Source organism: Pinus tabuliformis, chromosome Q, assembly GCF_031772625.1.
Source record: "Pinus tabuliformis cultivar Carrire ecotype Pingquan chromosome Q, CPIR1, whole genome shotgun sequence".
Classification (NCBI taxonomy): domain Eukaryota; kingdom Viridiplantae; phylum Streptophyta; class Pinopsida; order Pinales; family Pinaceae; genus Pinus; species Pinus tabuliformis.
The window spans coordinates 738755403-738778941 of NC_142296.1; the positions used below are offsets into that span (position 1 = coordinate 738755403).

The 23539-nt window shown below is 41.2% G+C and overlaps 1 protein-coding gene across 1 annotated transcript in view; it reads left to right on the forward strand.

Annotated features, from left to right (window-relative positions):
- Positions 1-967: 967 nt before the first annotated feature.
- LOC149221657 (V-type proton ATPase subunit a3-like) overlaps positions 968-23539 on the forward strand; it is a 197485-nt gene continuing 174913 nt past the window's right edge. Inside the window, exons 1-2 of the mRNA XM_089385171.1 lie at positions 968-1323; positions 21599-21643. Coding sequence (XP_089241297.1) covers positions 1180-1323; positions 21599-21643 — 189 coding nt within the window. The 5' untranslated portion in view covers positions 968-1179. The remainder of the gene's footprint in view (positions 1324-21598; positions 21644-23539) is intronic.

Sequence of the window (23539 nt, forward strand, 5' to 3'; positions counted from 1 at the left end):
ATCCCTCAATTTTCCATTAATCAATTTCTCTTCACATAAGTTTGCTCGTGCATTATTAATCTTAAAACGTGGTAGAACTCCACATTTGAGATGGAGATTAGTGTCAATCAAATTCAGTGAAGGATTGAACTCAATTGGGTATCTTGGGGGCTAGTTGCAAATCAAAGACGTCGAGTTGTGTTTTTTGAGTCACCAACAATGACTAATTTATGGATTTTTGTGTGCCAGCTAAATTAACCCCCTATAACAAATTGAGCTTCTACCTAATCATTGGAGGTTAGGCCTAAACTCAATGAATAGGTGAACTTGATGTTTCCTCTAGAGTTAATAAGTACCCCTCCCATGCTTACCACCCCATAGCCTTCTTCCTTTCTTAGTATCACAAATATAACTTATTATTTATGCATATGACATTTCAAGTCTTATCCCATCCCAAATTTCACTATAAAACTCATAAGAATTTATTCTTATCTTAATAATATTGCTTTTCGCTTTTAAATTACTATAATATAAAAAATTAGATCATTTAACTCAAGTTATTAATTTCGTTATAATACATTAACCTTGTGTTATTCTTATTTTACATCATAAAATTAAAAAATAATTAATAAAAATATTATTTTTATATTATTCATATTTTATGTCACACTCGAATCCAAAACCATACCATACTTCTATAAACATGTTTTACTATAAATATATGAAATTAACAAAAGCTTATAAACCGTCTTAAACTGTAATATAAATATCTGAAATTAACACATCTTTTAATTTTTCATAAATAATTTATTGATAAATATTCTCCCCTGGTCGACCACCATTTCGTGTCAAGCTCCCCAGCCACAAGGGAACTTGCGTGCACGGTCGACCCAACGTTAAATCACAACATTGAGCCCACCCATAAAAAATGTCTTCAAGAAAATGAATAAAATATCTCACATTATTTCATTATTTATTTACAAGAAATAGACAAATAAATAGAAAACAGGGCCACATGGTCATCTGCTCTACGCCAGGTTGTGGTACAGAGCGGAGGAGGGTTTGGGAAAAGGAAATACCCTCAACGGAAGAGAATAATAGATCCGATCTTCCTTACGATTCCTTGGTAGAAAATTGCAGCTGGTAATGAGTGGGCTTTTTAAGTTTTAGGATCCGTGAGCGTAGACCTTTGGCATAGCTATGGCAAGAAACGGGAGCTGTTGCCCTCCTATGGATCTCCTCCGTTCGGAGGAGATGAATTTAGTTCAGCTTATCATTCCTGTTGAGTCTGCGCATGATAGCATCACGTACCTCGGACAGCTCGGCCTTCTTCAATTCAAGGATGTAAGTATTCCCGATCTGATCACCGCAGGCCCCTGGTCTCACATGAAATGAAGATTTCTGCTGATTCTGAATTACGAGTTCGTTAATTTGGCATTGAATTTTATTTGCATTAATGTTTAGAGTAGTGCTGTATAGTATAAATCCTGTAAAATTTGGATATATGGATGGATCATCTTCTGGAATATTATGTTCAGACTCTTCGATGCGAATTGCAAAGTGGTTAGATGGTGGAAAATTGCAGTTTTGCAACCTTTTCTTGTTTCGATGATTTCTCTGATAAGTGTTGCAGGAGACACGCCAGTTGAGTGCCTTAGTTGGACCTTCTTGTGGGAGGTTGATTAGGAGAGTGGCCGAGTAATGGGTATTGCTCCAATGAAAGTCCTAAGTGGATAGATTGCCATGATCAAAATTTCGGAAGTGGCAAATGCAGGTCTCTAAAGCCTAAATTCACGGTTAAAATTTGGGTGCCTAATAAACACGGAAGTAGGTTTTAGCCCTGAGCTGTGCCATTTCACAGTAAGAAATTATACATTTTCTCTCAATAAATCACAGGAATCGGACCAATATCGGAATTTCAATGAGGAATCCAATGCGAGTACAATATTAGAGGTGTAGCATGGGAAGGATCAGTTGATCACATGTTAGAATCCGATGGAAAATTTCAGGACAACTGCAGGAGCTTATTTGAAAGCACGAGCTGTTCAGCTTGTAGTTTTTGTTGCTCATCTGAAGCATTTATTTTTAAAGAAGTATCGAAAATGCAATGAAACGCAACATGATTTCAGCCCCATTCGTGAAACATTAGGAATTTAAATCAGAGTTTGAATATCTCTGTGAACCCTGGGCTAAATTTGGTTATAGAGCTGACGGTCGATGCCTAATTGTTGTAGTTTTTACAAGAATTGTCCCCTGATCATCAATACAGAGTATGTCCATAGCTGATCTAAGTTATGATGTTCATAATCATTGATCCCATTTGTGCATATGCATTCTAGTTACTGTATCTACCAAAATTTTGAAAAAAAAAGGTTCAAACTTTGATGAATCTAAATGGAACGACTTAGTTAGCAGGTTCAGTTGAATATGTTGTCCAGATTGCCGGATACGAAGTGCTATCTCTTCGATAATCCTTAAAGATAATTTTAATGGAAATGCCTATCAAGTTTCAGCTTAATCTTTGATGTATTGTCTCACTCCCAAATCATCATACTTAGCAAGGCATTTGCGAGGTATTATACTCTAAATAGAAGAAGGGCAATGGTGGATTCAAGGAACTACCGTCCAGCAAGTTCTCAACATAAAAGAGACTAACTGATATCCACTAGCAAGTCTAATTTGAAATAAAAAAGCAAATCAATCATTTCAGTCTTAACTGTAACTTGTAAGCATGACAAATACAATTACTTTAAGCCTGTGATATCACTGCAGTGCCGACTTTGCTTTCCAATTTAAACTTTCCCACAACTTTCCTTTAATCAACTAAAAGGGGCTTACTTTCCTCACCATATCCCTATTTTCAATCACAATCATTTTGGGAAGGATATTCTCAATGATGAAGTTTTGGGAAGCGATGGCATTTGGAAGTTCCTCATTTAATGTGAGTGGGAGTTTATGATTTTTTTGGGTTACATGTGTGGGGAAAGCCCCTGAGTACTTTCTCTCATTTCGAGGATGGTACTTAAGGTAAACCCTAGAATCTTAAGGGCACAAGGCTGGTCAACAACAAGTCTCGAAATCATTACAATGATATATACTTGTTAAGATCTCAACATGTCACTTGCAGGAATTGGACTTGGTTAGGGAGATAACATTCATTCCTCCAAGACTAAACCCATTTGACTGATTGTTAGCTTTCCTTACTCAGTGTTTGAGAAAAGATTTGTAGCAACATGAGATTCCCTTTGTCTTACCACCAATTGAAATTTGAATAATTCCAAGAAAAGTAATTGCCAATCAATGCTTCCATGAATCTTTGACTTATTGATAACATAAAACATCTTCCATGAAGCTTGATGATCTACATGAAAATTAAAGATTTATTTTTCAAAAGAGTGTTAGAAGTTTTTATATGACATAGACCAAACTTAAATATTCTCCTAGTGTTGAGCTATAGTTCTCTTGCCTCGAACAACTTCACATTAGAGAAGGAGAAATTTAATGGTCCAATTTACTTCACCCTTATGCCAATGTATAGTCAATTGCAAAAGATCTTCAACAGATCATTGTCGATCCTATTCCTAGTGTTCTCAATGAATGTTTGATGATCCCCCACATATAAAAAAAAGGCCCTAATCCTATCCATATTTTTAGGAGAATTCATATTTATCAATGTGCTCACCTTATTTGGGTGATTTGCTATTCCCTGTGAGCTTTTTGTTGGGTGTCATGAAAACTCATTTCCCCATATTTGAGTTCAAATATGCATTTGTAATATTTGTAGATTTCCATAAGTTCATGAATTTACCCCAAACTGATCATTGTTGAACCTTGACATTTCTTGGAACTAATTTTTTTGAACAAGTCGGTCAAAACTAGTTGGTTTGATCGGTTGGAGGTCAAAATTGGTTCGGACCAATGAACCAAACCTTTTTGGCCTGTTTGGTATTGAACTGATCGGTTCTTGTACAAAATCGACTCGGTTTTAAGCTAGCATTTTTTCATTGAACCAGCCTTTCTGAACCGGCCGATTTTGTACAATGCTACCAAGGACCCTTTGAACATGATTTAATAAAAAGACAATGATTTTTGTCTAGGGAAGCGTATTATTTGACCATATTGTCCTACTATTGCTATGCAATTAATGGTAATGTTAATTCTTAAAGTACAAGTGATATTCTCATTTATCTTTCATTACTTATTTTTAACATTACTATTTATTGACTCAAGATGTTTGAAAGTGGTTTCGAACTGATTGGATTTCATATGGAGGAAGTAGAATTTTAGATTCCATTCAAAATCTAGCAGACTTGAAAGTTTTTTAGAATTTCAGGATTGGGGGTATTGTAATGTTTCCATTGGGTTTTGTCGTTTGCAAAGGTATGTAAATAACATTTAATCAAGAGCACCAATCCCTCTATGTACCTTGATGTTAGTGACATTGATTTTTGAACTCCTCTATCATTATCCTACTAAAAATGTACCCATCGCTCAAACATTATCTTGACTTCAAATGCTAAGCTTTTTCTATCTTATTTTAATGCTCAGAGGGTAATATTGATGACTAAAATACCAATATAGGTAAATATTTTGATGGTATGTAGGTATTTGTTGTAGTTAAGGCCGTTACATGTGATGAAACTATGTACTATGATGATGATCCAATCTCCCATTTTCTTCTTTCAATTGATGATGATCCATCCATCCAAACTCAAATGTAACGCCCACGAGCTGCAGAGCTGAACGCACGAGGCCATATGCGAAAAATGGCTAAGTGTGGAAGAGGACGAAGGTTTATAAGGTTAGGTGGTCTCGGGTGGGGGTGCCGAATGTATGGGCCGATGTGCGAAATTGCCAAACGGTGGGCTGAATGGAGGTCAGCTAGGTGAGTCTATGTGAGGCAACCATGGCGATGAAACGTATATGTGGATGGTGTGGAGGAGTCATTCAACCATCAAGGATTAAACGCATAGTTCAGAGCGTCCAAGGGTGGAACAAGGTGAAAGTGCGAAGGTTGGTTTGAAATTGGGCGAAGGTGCAGGCGGACGAAGTGCAGGGCCGAAGCACCCGAGCCGAAATAGGTCGTTCAACGGTGTTTGTGCAGGAGTTCGTTTGAGGGCGTTTGTTCAGAAAGTTGTTCGAGGGCGTTGTGCAGGAAAGTAGTTCGAGGGTGTCATGCAGGTAAGTCATTCGAGGGCGTCGTTCAGAAAGTTGTTCGAAGGCATTCGGGCAGGGTCGTTCGAGGGCGTTCGTGCATAGTCGTTCGAGGGCGTTCGGGCAGGGTCGTTCAAGGTCGTTCGAGGGTGTTTGTGCAGAGTTGTTCGAGGGCATTCGGGTAGGGTCGTTCGAGGGCGTTCGTGCAGAGTCGTTCGAGGGCGTTCGGGCAGGGTTGTTCGAGGGCGCGGTAGGGCGTCCAGGCGAATGACACGAGTTGGTGAACGACGGTTCGTGTGGAGTCTTGAACGGGTGCACGGTGAACGACTCGCTGGTGGGGACTTGGTGAGTTGGGCGTTCGGTGGAGAGCGCCCGCAGGTGGACGAGTTGAGTGTTGGGGACCGCCTGACGAGTTAGACGAGCTGAACGGAACGCGTTCGGGTGAACGTGCGGAGGCAAACGAGGAGTTGAGCAGAGTCGTTCAGGCGACCATGTGGGCGCACTGATGAGCTGGCTGAACACGTTGTGCCGACTAATGTAAAAATATTCTAAGTGTAAATTTGGGGTTTCCTCAAGATTGAACTTGTATATTGATATATTATTATTACGGGCAAACTCATTACAGGGAGTTGCCCCTCCCAGTTATACTGTTGTGCATTTGTGTTAATGCTGATGGATGTTTAACTGCTGTTTTATAATGAATGAAAGTACTTGGTAAATGAGAAAAATAAACTAAGTATAGAAAGTAGGCGTAGTCCACGATCGTAAGTATTGGTGAAAAGAAAGTGGTTGGTGGTGCCGTACCTCCAATAGTGCAGTTGGAAGAGTACCGCCAATGTAGGGGCGTGACAGGTGGTATCAGAGCTGATGGTGGACGAGGTGCAGGATTTGCAGAGAAGCTGATCCCACTACACTTCGTGACAGGTTTAGCAGAGGTAAAGCATCGTGCTTGGGCCAAGCTGAACGACAAGACATGGCGGGTTTGGAAGAATGCAAAGGAAAGCTCTTGCTGACATTATACAGGTTGAAGTGGATGAAAGAAGAGAACCCACGGATTCGAGATAAACTTGAAGTCTTGGAAAAGAATGTTGAAGACGAACTTCTTCGACTTGGTTGGGAAATGGAGTAGGATGTAGTTGCAGATTGCGATGACGAAGAAGAGGAAGCCGTGATGTTTGAGGATGTTGTAGATATGACAACGATGGAGGATGAACTTGTTCGAGTTGAACCAGGATCGTGCAGTTTGCAGACATTGGTGGATGAGGAAACTCACATGGAGGAGCCTCATGATGAAGTAAGTATTATTGATACTTGTGTTTCAGTGAGACTTTTGGAAGATGAACCATATGCAGGGAAGAGCAAAATCAGTTTGCCGATGCAAGGGAGGATCTTACCATGGATGTCTACGATGAGACCTTGTATGGAAAGGCAAGAATCATTGACTGTTGCAGGGCTTGTTGGGGTTGATTGTGACCTTATGACAAGGTACAAAGGTCCGTGACAAGGGAGGAACATGATGATCATTGTAGAGGAATGGGTCATGCTTTAGCCATATGGAGAGTTAGCTAAGTGCCCGACATGACTCATGGACAGATTAGAGGAGGGCACACACTTGATTATGGTGATACTTGGGTGGACTTCTCATGGCCGAGACCAAGAGGGAAGTCTTGGTGGAACCTTTAGTGGGGGAGCTATGATGGAAGAGACTCATGATGCGATGATGATATGGTTGGGTGACCGAGTTCACTAGACTGGATTTGCAGGCTTGGATGAAGATGACTGATTGTTGTGATGGGTCTACTTAGTTGGACAACATGAGTCATGGACATCGAGTTGGAGACATGGAGCATGGCAGTCTTATGCAGGGACATTATGCAGGAGCACTTGTAGAGGCGTCACTTATGGGCATCCAATGAGGAATGACAAGGCAGGGATGTTGTGCAGGTGGATTTGCTGATGTGACATGGAGATGTTTTACTTATGAGCTGATGGGGATGCTGTGCACTCTTGTACAACAAGGCCATGGACTTGGGTGGAGTTGTGAGCAGACCATGAGCATTCCTACTACATGGAGAGTTGAGGCATCTTGCAGAGACCTTTATGCCGAGACTTGTATGCTTGCTAGGATGTTGGTTGGGGTTGACTCATGGAGCTCATGATGACATGAGGTTGTGACTTTCAGGGACTTCATATTATGGTGGACTTAGAGGATCTGATGAATTGAGAAGCTGAGGTCAGGGACTTTGATGCAGGATGGGGTGCATACTTTTGAGTACATGTATGGGTGTGCTTGAAAGACTGACTTGATGAGGAGGATCGATATGAGACATTTTGGAGTGATGGAGTTACAACGATGATGATGCCTTGGTGGCAACACTTGGGCAAGGGTTGAGCTGAGACTTAACCACTTTTATACATGGGAGATGAGACAGGTGTAAACTTGTTTTTGTGGCAGACTTGAGGGATGGCACATTATAGATATGATGGAGGTGGCTTCATGAACCTGGATGTGGCACATCGAGAGTCGGGTTTGATGAGAGGATCTCTTCACATTGAGGAGATGGATTTTACACATATGGATGATGATGTTGGGATAGATGTGGTTGATTTCGTGTAGCACATTGATACCAAACATCATGGACAACATGTTGTAGATAAGATGAAGACTACTTCATGGACCTGGACATGGCTTATATGGAGATAGATTCTTGATCGGGTTGATGTTGTGACAGGAGTTTGAGAAGGGACTGATGATGGCATGGGGATGTGCATTCTCATGGTTTGAGCGTGACAGTTGGACTGATCACCCGACTAGTTCAAGTCATGAGGGCTAGCAATGTGCAGAGATGTGTTAGCATTGTGTTGGAGTATCATGACAACAGTTCACACAATGATGGTACATGATGAGGTCGACACGATATGTTGCAATAAGCATGTAGTTTGAGTTGGAGGGACCAACCTTCCACAGTGGGAGCAGGATGTGGAGATTGCGACAGAGGTGGTTGATGATCATGGATTGAAATGACTTTCCGATGTATGACATACCGGTGGGTTATTAACCTTGGTATGGGTATCTTGGCGACAGATGGTTGCTAGGATGAGAGATTGTCGAGGACGACAATGATTTCAAGTGGGGGAGAATGTAACGCCCACGAGCTGCAGAGTTGAACGCACGAGGCCATATGCAAAAAATGGCTAAGTGTGGAAGAGGACGAAGGTTTATAAGGTTAGGCGGTCTCGGGTGGGGGCGCCCAATGTATGGGCCGACGTGCGAAATTGCCAAACGGTGGGCTAAACAGAGGTCGGCTGGGCGAGCTGACGTGAGGCAACCATGGCGATGAAACGTATAAGTGGATGGCGTGGAGGAGTCATTCAACCATCAATGATCAAACGCACAATTCAGAGTGTCCAAGGGTGGAACAAGGTGAAAGTGCGAAGGTGCAGGTGAACAAAGTGTAGGGCCGAAGCACCCGAGCCAAAATAGGTCGTACGAAGGTGTTTGTGCAGGAGGTCGTTCGAGGGTGTTTGTTCAGAAAGTCGTTCGAGGGCGTCGTGCAGGAAAGTCGTTCAAGGGTGTCGTTTAGAAAGTTCGAAGGCATTTGGTCAGGGTCGTTCGAGGGTGTCGTGCAGGAAAGTCGTTCGAGTGCGTCATTCAAAGGCATTCGGGCAGGGTTGTTCGAGGGTGTTCGTGCGGAGTCGTTCGAGGGCGTTTGTGCAGGGTCGTTTGAGGTTGTTTGAGGGCGTTCGTGCAGAGTTGTTCGAGGGCGTTCGGGTATGGTTGTTCAAGGGTGTTCGTGCAGAGTCGTTCGAGGGCGTTCGGGCAGGGTCGTTCGAGGGCATTTGTGCAGAGTCATTCGAGGGCGTTCGGGCAGGGTCGTTCAAGGGCGTTTGTGCAGAATCGTTCGAGGGCGTTCGGGCAGGGTCGTTTGAGGTCGTTCGAGGGTGTTCGTGCATAGTCGTTCGAGGGCGTTCGGGCAAGGTTGTTCGAGGGCATGGCAGGGCGTCCGGGCGAACGACACGAGTTGGTGAATGACGGTTCGGGTGAAGTCTTGAATGGGTGCATGGTGAACGACTCGCCGGTGGAGACTTGGCGAGTTGGGCGTTTGGTGGAGAGCGCCTGCCGGTGGACGAGTTGGGTGTTTGGTGGGAGCACCTGACGAGTTAGACGAGCTGAATGGAACTCGTTTGGTGAACGTGCGGAGGCAAACGAGGAGTTGGGAAGAGTCGTTTGGGCGACCGTGTGGGCGCGCCGACGAGCTGGCTGAACACATTGTGCCGACGAATGTAAAAATATTCTAAGTGTAAATTTGGGGTTTCCTCAAGATTGAACTTGTATATTGATATATTATTATTACGGGCAGACTCATTACAGGGAGTTGCCCCTCCCAGTTATACTGTTGTGCATTTGTGTTAATGCTGATGAATGTTTAACTGCTGTTTTATAATGAATGAAAGTACTTGGTAAAAGAGAAAAATAAACTAAGTATAGAAAGTAGGCGTAGTCCACGATTGCAAGTATTGGTGAAAAGAAAGTGGTCGGTGGTGCCGCACCTCCTATAGTGCGGTTGGAAGAGTACCGCCAGTGTAGGGGCATGACAGGAGTCTCCATTGGCGAGTACTCTTCCAATTGCACTATAGGAGGTGGCGCACCATCGACCCTTTTCTTTTCACCAATACTCATGATCATGGACTACGCCTTACGTCTATACTTAGTTTATTTTCTTCTTTTACCAAGTACTTTCATTCATTATAAAACAACAGTTAAACATTCATCAACATTAACATAAATGCACAACAGTATAACTGGGAGGGGCAACTCCCTATAATGAGTCTGCCCGAAATAATAATATATATGTAAGTTACAATCTTGAGGAAACCCCAGATTTACACTTAGAATATTTTTACATTCACCGGCACAACGCATTCAGCTAGCTCGTCGGCATGCCTACACGGTCACCCGGATGACTCTGCCCAACTCCTTGTTTGACTCCGCACGTTCACCCAAACGCGTGTTGTTCAACTCGTCCAACTTGTCCATTGGCGGGCGCTCTCCACCGAACGCCCAACTTGCCAAGTCTCCATCGACGAGTCATTCACCGTGCACTTGTTCAAGACTTCGCACGAACCACCATTCACCAACTTGTGTCGTTTGGGCGGGCGCCCTGCCACGCCCTTGAACGACCCTTCGAACGGTTTTCCGAACGACCTCGAATGACCTCCGAACGACCTCCGAATGATCCTTTGAACGACCTCTGAACGATCCTCTGAATGACTTCCTGCACGTCTGTTCAGCCCTGCACGACTGTCCGTTCAGCCCTACACGACCGTCTGTTCAGCCCTGCACGACCGTCCGTTCAGCCCTGCACGACCGTCCGTTCAGCCCTGCACGACTGTCCATTTAGCCTTGCACGATCGTCTGTTCAGCCCTACACGACCGTTCGTTCAGCCCTCCGAACGACTTCCTGAACGACTTGTTCAGAATCCTGTGTGCGTCTGCCCGTGTGCCCTGGCTCGCCCTGTGGCGCCCTCGACCTGCACCTCAGCTCGCACCTCTGTTTTCGACGTGAGTGCTTCGGCTTGCCAACCGCCTGCACTACGCCTTCACTTCAGCTCCCAATCCTACGCACTGCACCTTCTCCACGTTGAAGACTTACGTTGATTGCTTGGTTGAATGATGGCTTAGCTCCACGCCAACCATTCCATATATATATGGGTCGCCCAACCTCTGTGTGCGTCTGCCCGTGCGCCTTGGCTCGCCCTGTGGCGCCCTCGACCTGCACCTCAGCTTGCACCTCGATTTTTGACGTGAGTGCTTTGGCGTGCCAACCGCCTGCACTACGCCTTCACTTCAGCTCCCAATCCTATGCGCTGCACCTTCTCCACGTTGAAGACTTACGTTGATTGCTTGGTTGAATGATGGCTTAGCTCCACGCCAACCATTCCATATATATATGGGTCGCCCAACCTTAGACCATCGTGTCCTTCTGTTTGGCCGACCCATTGTTTCCTTCATTTCAACTTTCTGAACGGGTCGACCTGCCCATCGGCCGACCCAACCATCGTATGTGTTCATCGTTTGGTTCGCCCGTCCGTCGGCCCGCCGGGGCCATCCACGGTGTATATAGCCAAACGCTCCACACAACTTGGTCGCATTTCAACACTTCTCCCACCGTGCCGCAGCTCGCCAACTCGTCGCCTCCGTCGTGTTTCCTCCTGCAGCTCGTGGTCCTTACATTCTCCCCCACTTGAAATCATTGTCGTCCTTGACAATCTCTCATCCCAGCAAGCATCTATCGCCAAGATATCCATACCAAGGCATATAACCCACCGGTATGTCATACATCGGAAAGTCTCCTCAATCCATGATCATCAACCACATCCTTTTGCAATCTTTGCATACTGCTTCACTGCAACATATCGTGTTGACTCCATCATGTATCATCATCGTGTGAACTACTGCCATGATACTCCAACGCAATGCTAACACATCTCTTGTACACTGCTAGCCCTCATGACTTGAACTAGTCGGGTGATCAGTCCAACTGTCACGCTCAAACTATGAAAATGCACATCCTCATGCCATCATCAGTCGTTTCTCAGACTCCTGTCACAACATCAACTCGATCAAGAATCCATTTCCATCTAAATATAAGCCATGCCCAGGTCTTTGAAGTAGTCTTCATCTCATCTGCAACATGCTGCCCATGATGTTTGGTACCAATGTGCTGCATGAAATCAGCCACATCTATCCCAACATCATCATCCATTTGCAAAACATCCATCTCCTCAAAATGAAGAGATCATCTTCTGACTCTCGATGTGCCACATCCAGGTTCATGAAGCCACCTCCATCATATCTGCAATGTGCCATTCCTCAAGTCTGCCACAGAAACAAGTATACACCTGTCTCATCTCTCGTGTATCAAAAGTGGTTGAGTCTCGGTTCAACCCATGCCCAAGTGTTGCCACCAAGGCATCATCATCGTTGTAACTCCATCACTCCAGAGTGTCTCATATCGATCCTCCTCATCAAGTCACTCTTCCAAGCACACCCATACATGTACTCAAAAGTATGCACCCCATCTTGCATCAAAGTCCCTGACCTCAGCTCCTCAATGCAGATCCTCTAAGTCCACCATATATGAAGTCCCCAAAAGTCACAACCTCATGTCATCATGAGCTCCATGAGTCATCTCCAACCAACACCCTAGCAAGCATACATGTCTCGGCCCAAAGATCTCTGCAAGATGCCTCAGCTTTCCATGTAGTAGGAATGCTCCATAGTCTGCTCACAAATCCAACCATGTCCATGGCCTTGTTGTACAAGAGTGCACAACATCCCCATCGGCTCATAAATAAAACATCTCCATGTCACATCAGCAAATCCACCTGCATAACATCTCTGCCTTGACACTCCTCATTGGATGCCCATAAGTGACACCTCTACAAGTGTTTCTGCATAATTTCCCTGCATAACACTGCCATGCTCCATGTCTCCAACTCGATGTCCATGACTTAAGTTGTCCATGTTGTCCAACTAAGTAGACCCATCACAACAATCGGTCATCCTCATCCAAGCCTGCAAATCGGTCTAGTGAACTCGGTCACCCAAACCATATCATCAACATATGAGTCTCTTCCACAATGGCTCCCCCACTGAAGGTTCCACCAAGACTTCCTCTTAGTCTCAGCCATGAGAAGTCCACCCAAGTATTATCATACTCAAGTGTGTGCCCTCCTCCAATCTGTCCATGAGTCATGCCGAGCACTTAGCCAATTTCTCCATGTGGCTAAAGCATGACCCATTCCATCGCAATGATCATCATGTTCCTCCCTTGTCATGGGCATTTGTACCTTCTAGCATAAGGTCACAAACAACCCGAACAAGTCCTGCAACAGTCAATGGTCTTTGCTTTTCCATACATGGTCTCTTCGTAGACATCCATGGTAAGATCCTCCCTTGCATTGGCAAACTGATTTTGCTCTTCCTTGCATATGGTTCATCTACCAAATGCTCAACTGAAACACAAGTATAAGTACTTACTTCATCATGAGGTTCCTCCATGTAAGTATCCAAATCCACCAATGTCTGCAAACTGCATGATCTTGGTCCAACTTGATCAATTTCAAGTTCATCCTCCATCGTTGTCATATCTGCAACATCCTCATTGCACTCTGCAGCTTTCTCTTCAAGTGCACCAATCAAGTACCCATTGACTTCTTCTATCGAACTAAGCCTCCGAACATTTGCCTGATTGTTTCGGTAGTAGTTCCCAAGTCTATCAATGTAGTCGAGCTCATCCTGCTCTATTACAATGACCTTCTTACCAAGAAAGTCCTCCTCTTGTGTATACTCCCATTCTGTATACTCGTATTGGTCCTTGAGTTCTTCAAGTTCTTCTTTTTAGTCTTAACCCTTGATGGCTGGTTGTTGCTTAATTTTTTTTCCTTTGATTCCATGTATTGTTATTGTGACTTCCCAGCTTGTATTAGTTGTTGGTCTTTGATAATATCCTGTTGATTAACAATTTTGTGATGCCTTATTCCATGAATTTTGTTGAGTATTCCAACAGCTTCATCGATGATATTGATATTGATCTTCTTGTCTTCCATGAAATCTTTCCTTTTAATTAGTGTGTCGATGTGGTTTCACATTTGATGGTTTTCATTCACTCTACATGCATGTCATCTGTTTTCTTTTCAAAGATAATGGCATCCTCTATTCTCTTTGCTTGGTCTTTGATTACTATAGCCTTGGAGATATTACCCTCATATTTGGCATGTGCATCCTCCAGATGAAGTTCAACTTCTTTGAGTATCTTTTGGTGACCTTGAATCTTCTCTTCTTTCTTCATTTGAAGCTACAATGTGACATCATTTATCAAATTTTGGTGTCTTCCTTCACTTCTAGAATGCATTTCTGATTTTACCACATTCATGTATAGGGATTTTTTAATCTCCTTGCAAATTTCCTTTTCATCTAAGATCCTTCTATCTCCTTGATTTTGACCATGCTTCATTTCTTCTAGTTCCTTCAATCTCTTGACATCATTTAGTAGCTTTTTCATTATGGTTTATTAATTTACATATTTTATTATCTTTCTTGTTCAATTCCTCAGTTCATCCTTTTCCCTCTTCCCTTTGCTTCTCTTTTCTTGTTTAATTGTTCGTTCTTTTTACTCAACTTCAATTTTATGCATTGCTTCTGTTTTCAAGTCCTTGATCCATTTTTTCGAGAACAATCCTTCAAAAAGAAAAACTGCCAAACGAGGACTTGATTTTTTTTTTCTTTATCTTCCTCAAACATTCCAAGGGATTGATTTCATCGTTATCTTCAGCTCTACAAAAGTGAGGTATTGCCATTGATTCTTAATTGAATTGCCTCAATCAGACATCACAATTAAAAGCTATGATAATTTGAAGTTAACATACCTCAAACCCCAATTTGCAGATTGTCTTGCTAACCGACCTTCATTTGATGTATATCTGCAATTTTGGTCCTTTTGAGTATGAAATAACAGGTTGTGGTACTCTGGTATGGCTTCTCTCTAATGACATACTTATAACTTCAACTTGATGTGCTAATTGAAATTTTCTGAAAACTTGCTGATTTTGAATTTTTCCAAAGAGCAAATTTGTATGCAATGTCATGTATCCAATTTTTATGATCGGATTTTGAAATTTATCAGAAATAATATGGTTCCTTTTGTATCCAACAGAATTGATGGCACTCAATTTGGATATTTATAACTTCAAGATAGATAAGAGAGATTCCTCACACAAAACCGCAGTCAAAGTGGTCAACGCAGCCAAAACAACCTCCTGCAAATGCGGTCAACGCTGGTCAACAGTTGGAACAAAAATGTACAGTCCTTCTTCGCATCTTTGGAGAGCTGCCCAGAAATCCATACCCAATCATGTGAGGAGAGAGAGATGTGAGAAGATGAGTGATGCCCAAATGAGGATGAGACTTCATGTATTTATCGGCTAATGTTGAGGAATAGACGTGACTGTTGGGCTTCTGAGCCTACATGAGTTTGCTGGCCGACCTTGACAATTTGTCCATAATCAAAATAAATTAATAACTTCATTTGTACATGTCAGAATGGGATGATCTTTAGATCAATCCTACACCTCTCGGAGAGAGGAATCCAAGAAAAATATCAGCTGTCATAAATAAGATGACCCATGTGGAGTTTGGCCCTAGTTGCCAATTTTAACACTTGGCCTATGGCCTCAAAAACTCTATAGAAGAACATAAAAGATATGGGGGCAAAAGAAAACTGGACCCAAACCTTTGCTGGCCACTGTGCATCCTCATCCAAGGAGATAGGGTGCTTCGGATCTATCACTTGTGGTTGCTCTTCCCCATCTTCCTTTGCCTCCTCTTATGTAGCTTTGTTTGAGGCTTTGAGCTTTGAAGAAATTGGAGTATAAACCAATACTTATCATTTAATTGGTGGAGCTCCCCCCTAATTCTTGCAGAGCTGGGTTGCTAATCTCCTCCATAGAGTTTAGATGACACGCAATTATCTCCTTTTTGTGCCAATATAGATCCAAAGTTATTGAGTACATGGTATTTTGGCTTCTAGAGCAGCTTAAATCTAGGATAATATGCAATTGTTGGCTCCTCTTTTTCCCCTAACTTTTTTTCCAACTTTTGTAGTTGTTGGATAGTGGTGGCTTTGTGCTTGCCCTCAAAACCTCTTGCAATCCTTTGGTCTTTAGTTTGCCACTTCCTAGACATAGTCTAACATCATCTTTGTGGCTTGTGCATCCTACGAGTCAAGTGCTGGCCTCTGTGAAACGAGGTGCCTTCCATGTGTCAACTTTTGGGGTATCTTCTAAAACCAAGTGTTCGACGCTTCCCATCAACTGTCCCTCCTCCTTGAGCCATTCAATTTTGTATATCATAATGGGGACCTTGTACTCCATGTTTTCCAATCTCTTTGGTTGTATGGTTGTCCTTCGAGTCTCATCCATTGGGTTTCTTTGTCTGCTACACAGATTGGAGGCTATGGGGGAGGCCATTATATGACTAGGGTGCTCAATCATGAGAAGAAGTAGGGCGAAAATGAGTCATCTAGTCATCATTTTGTTGATATATCAACTTCTTGGCGCGTACAAGCAATGACATTACAGAGCATGTGTTGATCTTCTCCAAGAGAGTTCTAGAACATCTCAACTAGTCGCATTAACCATTCAGTGCCAAGTCTTAAATTTCAATGTGGGTATGTTGATTAATGCCATTCTAGGTTGTATGCCCCCTCCCACTTGCATGCTCACCTTGTCATGTGCCACTATCTGTTGCCATATGGTTGCAATCAATGGCAATTGGTGGTGGTACAGGCAGGTCACTCCGCCTCCCAAGCACCCAATCCGGGTGACTAGGAGGACATAATGTTGGTTGCCCTAATTCAATCCATTAATTTTCTAGGAATAGATTTACCCCCAATCCTCCATCCACCATCATATGTCGCATTCATTAATTACCATCATGTCTTTGGTGGTATGATCATCTTGTGTTTTATCTACTACTATAGTCTCAACCTTTTTCTTCATTGGGAAGTTTCTATTACAACATTTATTAATATTGGTTTCCTTTTGTCCAAATATTCTTTCACTGTTGTCGCCCTTATGTCCAATTCCATGAAACTTCTGATTCGTTATAGTACACTGTGTTGGTGCGTTTGTATTATGTAAGGTGTGCTATTGATGTAGCCAACTTGACTGATGACTTCATTAAATAATCCACACTTATAGTAGCAGAATTATGCAGAGACAGAAAAGAGAGATAACTTGGTAGTCTTATTGTTATTTAAGACATGTGACTTTATTAACTTAAGATGACGTTATTTAACTAAGGTACTGAACATATAACCAGTATGCCAAACTATGTCTAACACTATTTTTTAATGGCCATATGGAAAACAAATGCTTGTTCTAAAATTCAAATTCAAACTTACTTGGAGCAAGCTTGTTGAAGATGTACTTAGCTTTCTTCTCAAATGCACTCCAAATATCAATTTCTGAAGCTGCTACCAAATGAAAAACAATGCTGATTGCATGATGTGTAACCACATGGCTGATGCAGAATATGTCAACTCAGCAGACACCTGTCTGACCATTGAGCCATCAACCTGATGAGATTCAGGGATAGCTGAAAATTCAGTGCATGTAGAAGCTGAGATCCCTTCCAGATCCTTTGCATGTCTAATGAGATGATAGGAATGCCTTCAAGTTGCTTTCCCTCGTTGGTGGGTTGAGACACAATCTAGAGGCCAAGTCTGATGTCAAGCTTATCAGCGCCTCACTATTTTGTATTCCAAAACATCATTGATAGTCAATTTTACTTCTCCTTCGATGCCTTCTTGGAAATCTATCATTGCATTTTCACACTCCTTGTCATCTTTCTGAAACAAGTATTGTTGACTATCATTGCATTTTTCACATTCCTTGTCCCATGCAGAGAATTATAAGTTTCATGGAGTTGGACATAAGGGCTACAATAGTGAAAGAATATTTGGAAAAAAGGAAATCTATCATTGCATTTTTCACACTCGTCCCATGCAGAGAGTCTTGGTTGTGGAAATTAGATGTTCTAATGGTCCACATTGAGCACATGCTCTTAACATCTTCATTCTGTTTATTCTCAGCACCTCCCTCTATCTTGTTGCTAGTTGTTGGTACTAACCAGAAATTGCTATGTTCCCATTCAACTTCTAAATTTGATAAAAGATGAGATGTTGAGTGAAGATCTTATTGCGTTTGCAAATCTACAGGGACATTGAGGTAGATTTTGTTGTGCCATGATTACAACAAATGAGCAAATAACAGAGCATGTAAAGCAATAGTAAGTATAAGGTGAATGCTAGAATGGAGGTTCAATGCCCATTGTTTGTCATGATATCCCATTTTAAAAGTAGGTCTTCCTTCTAATCCCAAAAATTTTACCCATATAAGATGGTTGGAGGCAACTCCCCAAATAATCATGACCACATTTTAATCAACTTGGGAAGTTACAATTGTGTCTGTTCCAATTATAGTGCCAATAGACAAAAGGTACTGTAAGTCGGGTAAGGCCAATGAACCACGGGGCTGTGTCTCTGGTATATTTTGTGGACTATGGATGGAGGGACAAATCAGGAACATTCTCTGCCATCCATAATTCATGGGGGATGTAACAAGGTGCTAGAGGATGTCCCATGGCATCAATAATTAACAGAGGATGCTAGGGGACGCCCCTTGCCATCCATAATCAGCAGGGTATGCCACAAAGGTGCCCCCAGCTATTCATGCACAGGGTTGCAGGGGAGCGTCCCCCCCGAATCCTCTCCCTAATTTTTTTTTGTTGTTTATTTATAATTTATTTTCGCTCCCTAGCTTTTTTCGCAACCTCTGTACTATCTCTATCTGTTTCATAGCTTCCTAAACAAGCCTAAGCCAATACTTAACCAATTTTCTGATTGTTCAAGTCCTTATTTCCTCGCGCTGTTTTCTTGCGAATTAGCCCCCTATTAATTAGGGAAATTCCTCAAAGGAATTGCGCAATCCATCATAGGCCTTCCTTTGACTGCATGCACCACTTGTACAATTCAGATGATTATACAACTAATAGTACATTGTCCTTGAACTCCAATCTCAACTGGGTAACTCTCAGATCTGACATGCATGAGCTATTTATGAGTGAATCATCAGTTAACTGGTTGATCACTGCAGGCAACACTACACTACTAGACCTCCCACTAGTTCCTCTAACAATTGGAACTAGTTTAACTAATTCTAACTCAGTTAAACTGAATTAATTAATTACAACTCAAAATAAACTCAACTAGGACTCCTATACAGTAGGAGACACTCTACATGACTCAAGTTTGACCCTCAACTTGAATTAACTGAGCCAATTAAGTCAAATTACTTAGTTAACTAATACAAGTTGTCATGAGATGTGGAATTACAATTTTATTCCTAATTTAATTCAAGGACAAAATTAAATTAGGATTTTCTTGTTGCATTTACAACACTTTGTTATCGTTTGGTTACTTGGTAATGGTAATGGTTACAAGGACAAGTTACAACTTTAGTGATCAATGATGATAAATGTTATATATCGAATTTTGAAAGCTTGAAATTTTAAGATTGATGAATCATGAGACTCGATATGTTATATGTTACTAACTTGTAGGTGTGGTTGATGAAGATTATAGCTTCTAGATGATTGATGTTATATGGTTCAATCCTTGTTTTTATGGTTTTTATATCTAATTCATCATTCTACATGATTTTGTTGACATATATGCATCAAAATATAAATTATATAAAAATTTACTCCCGAACCGAGAGCTTTTGAAAATGTCGCTCCCCGCTGCTGCTCCCATGCAACCTTGTTCATGCATGTCGCAACATCTCTTGAACTCATGGGGGATGCCCAGGCATCCCCTGTGGGCTTTAGCTGCCCCAAATGAAATTTATTTCTCATTTCTTTTTTTTGAGTTGGTCCTGCTATAATTTTAAAGCTACCCACCAATTTTTAAATTTGACATGAAATTTATTTCTCATTTCTTTTTTTTGAGTTGGTCCTGCTATAATTTTAAAGCTACCCACCATTTTTAAATTTGACTGTGGTAGTGAGGGAGAGTTGGTGGCAATGATCCCAAAAAATTCTTGCAGCATGTGGAAGTTGAAGACTGAGCATATGCTCAGTGCTGTTTAAGTGTGGCTAAAGAATTACTTGTATTCTTTATTTTCATTTTGGTAATTGGGTATGATGTATCTAAGACTTCATAACTGTGTGATATGAAACTTTCATATTGTTTTAGATGATGATTTCTGGGTATATCATTGTATTTTCATTTTGATTTAGTAATGAGAAGAGCAATCATTCACCTATTTTAATTTCAAATTGTTTATTGGATGTTTCAGTAACTGTGATTAGCATTACTATTTGTTTTATACATAAGACAATACATCATTAAAAAATTTAGGTTAAAAGTGCTCACCTTTAGGTTAAATAGACATGCCATTCTAGAACTTTTTACCCAAAAGAGGTATTTCACTAGGAATACTTCCTTGCACGAGTAATGTCAGTTTTTTCCTTGAGGCTCTGAGGAAACTATCATGATTCACCTGTCATTTAGTTTCTTTTGGTGATCTGTGTATATTGAAATCTTTTATTTCCTTTTCTTTTATACTTGTATTTCTCCCATAGTGGTATGATATATCTTTTGTGAAAGATAGATGATCTGAGAATTAGTTTGAATGTTCAGAAGAACTTGGAAGTTTTTGGATTCACTTTTTGTAGTTTCTTTTCAAGGAAAACACTCTGAGCACTTCCCCGTGATTCTTGTCAGTGTTGCAAACATCCCGATAACATCCCAATTTTATCACGAAATTGTGATTTTTTGGCCTAGCTGATGTTTGCCGATTTTTACTGATATTTTGATGGTATCTTAATTTTGCCGATGTTTGCTGATTTTTACCAATATTTTCCCAATTTTTTTGATTTTTTGGTTTTCTGGCTCTGATTTGATCCCGATGCCGATGTTTGCAACATTGATTCTTGTAAATGGGGTAAACAGTTAGACTTGATGATGGAACCTAACCCGGAGGGGTTCAAGAGAGTCGAACTTATGACCTCCCTAATTTTAGGGGAGAGATCTCATGTTTGGCTCAAGACTGCCTGAGCTAATGCTTGAGGCTTAATTTTTTGGGCATTGAGGTCTGCCTGAGAAATACAATTCATCCCACTCTCTAGTAGCTGGTTCAAGTGGACTTCCTGTATCTTAAAGTGTGGAAACATTGTTGATCTCCAGTTCAAGTTATAGCTTGTAAGTGAGAGTGTGCTGGTATCTTACCAGCACCCAACTAATATCTGCAAACAACAGCTTGCTCAAATGTGCATACCCTACCCCCCTCCAGACTTGAACATGTGACCTCCAATGTGAAAACACAAATTCTTAATGTTAGGCCTGCTCAGTCTGTACATTCATGTTTTGTAGTTATGAATGACATGTGATATTGTCATTATAAGATGTTTTACAATGATATCTTTGTTTCTCCTGTACAAAACAATAATGGCAATCTTTGTGATGGACTCTGACTTCAAATTATCCTTTTCCTTTTATTATAAGGGATATTTTCTGTGAAAGGTAGATGGTCTAAGAGTTTGGTTGAATGTTTGGAAGCATTCGGAAGATGCAGGATTTAGTTTTCATAGTTATGAATGATACATTACTGACATTATAATAAAGATGCTTTATAAGTTTCTTTTTCCTTTATTACAAGGCTTATTGTCTTAGTTCACGTGTTCTGGCAGCAATCTGGCCTTTGTTGTGATGATCTGCATGTAATCGGAGTTTCTCTTAACTTGAATCTTCTCATGCAAGTATATGTTGAGTTTAAGTTGCAAGGCTCTGTTTTGCATATATTTTTGAGGATTCTAAAGAGTATCACTTTATGTTGGCAGCTTAATGCAGACAAGAGCCCATTTCAACGGACATATGCTAATCAGGTAGGCATACATTTGTTTATTTCTAACATTTGCACAGAAGCAATGCTATTAGAAAAGATGCGGTTTAATCTCTCTAAGGTGCCATTTATTCTTATTGTTGGTTCTTTTGGTATGTCCTTTTTATCTCATATTAGCATTGTGTATGTTCACTAAGTAATCTTACTGTATTTCATTCATTGCATGCTATTCACATCTCTCCAAAAAGATGAGTGCATGGCATAAGCCATGTTTTATTCTTGATAAGAATGAGAACGTATGTTAATTAATTTGTTTGGTTTGTGCAACTCTGATCCAAAAATAAGGAAGTAGAATTTTCCACAATTAGTACATACTACAGGCAATAGCTTAGAAAATTTGTATATCTTGGGCATAAGTGCTGTAATCTGATCTACTGGATGGGAAAACTGACCAAAACATGCACTTTATTGATGAGACAATTTGGTAGCTCCACTTATTGTGGTCACGCCTTTGAGAAAATGCTTTCTCATTGCTAATTTTTATTATAGTAACTGGGAAATGCATCAGCATATAAGATGTTGTGCTGTATAATATTGCATTCTTGAAATATAGATTTTACATTTTTTGGTGGTTTTATCCAAATTCGCACTTTCCTTTGTTTAGGAGCTTTGTATAATACTATAACAGAAGAAGCTTTAAAGTACATTGTGGAAACAAGTGCATTATATAACTGTGCAAAATGTGTTTGCAAAGAGAAAAACTGAAAAACAAGAGCTCTGATAATCATGAAGAAACATATTTCAGCTTCAGCATAACCAACCTATGTAACTAAAGAACTAGAGGATTTTTGAATCTCCTCTTATTAGCACTACAGGACGTGTTAAATTTTGAATTAACATGTTCTTTGCTTAGGTCAGTTACTTTAATGTTCCATGATAGCCCAATTTATATTTCCAATTTTTTCATTTGCAATCACATAAACCATTATAACATTGATGGTAACTGAAGAAAGAACATAAACCATAAATGCAGAGGACAAGCCAAGACAAGAGAACACAAAATTGGCTCAAGCCAGGGAAAAACCCCAAGATAGGGAAAACCCTTGATCAATCTTCCTTATTATTAATATCAAGTGCTCAGCAGAGAGAGAGTACAATAATTCTAAGTCAAAATAGACTTGCCAACTTGCAGATAAATAGATGGCCCAAAATTGTCATTCTGAAGGAGACAAGCTTTGCCCTGGTGTCAAACTGCTGTAGAAGCATGATCTGGTTAGGGTTGCTTATAGTCCACATCAGCCCACTCAATCTTCTCCAAACTGCCTCCTAACAACTGCGGCTAGGCTTCCTCTACCTCTGATCCAACTTGTTGCTGTCCAGGGTTAATTTCCAGCCCCAAAGTAACCTCACCGCACCCTGATCTGGGGTAGGTAAGGCCTGTGACCTAAGTGTTCTTCTAGGGCTGCAGCCTCATGAAACAGGGCTGTGCCACTTCCAAACCACACTAAAAACCTTCCCAAGTCAGCCCAGAGAGTGCGGCTGCCTTCTGCTGCTCTTTAGGACCTGCAAGAGATACAAAACCCATACAAAATCTGCCCAGAAGTTGCCTCAGACCCTGCGGCTGTCCTCCTATAGCTATGCAGCCTTCAAACTAACCCAAACAGTCATCAGTCTTTCTTGCCTTGACCTCTTCCTGAGCTCGGCTGCCTTAGAGATGTATTTCTTATGAGATGATGGATGCAAATGAGATTGGAGGTCACCTCTATATATACAAATCGTTGAGGGTCAAGAGCCATGACATTTGGGCTTCATAAGCCTACACGGGGGTGAGGCCGACCTTGATAATTTGCATATGAGCGGGCTTTATCTCAAAAACATATTTTTCCTTATCCAAATTTAGTGATCTTTAGGTCAATGCTACAATTATCTTCAAATGAGC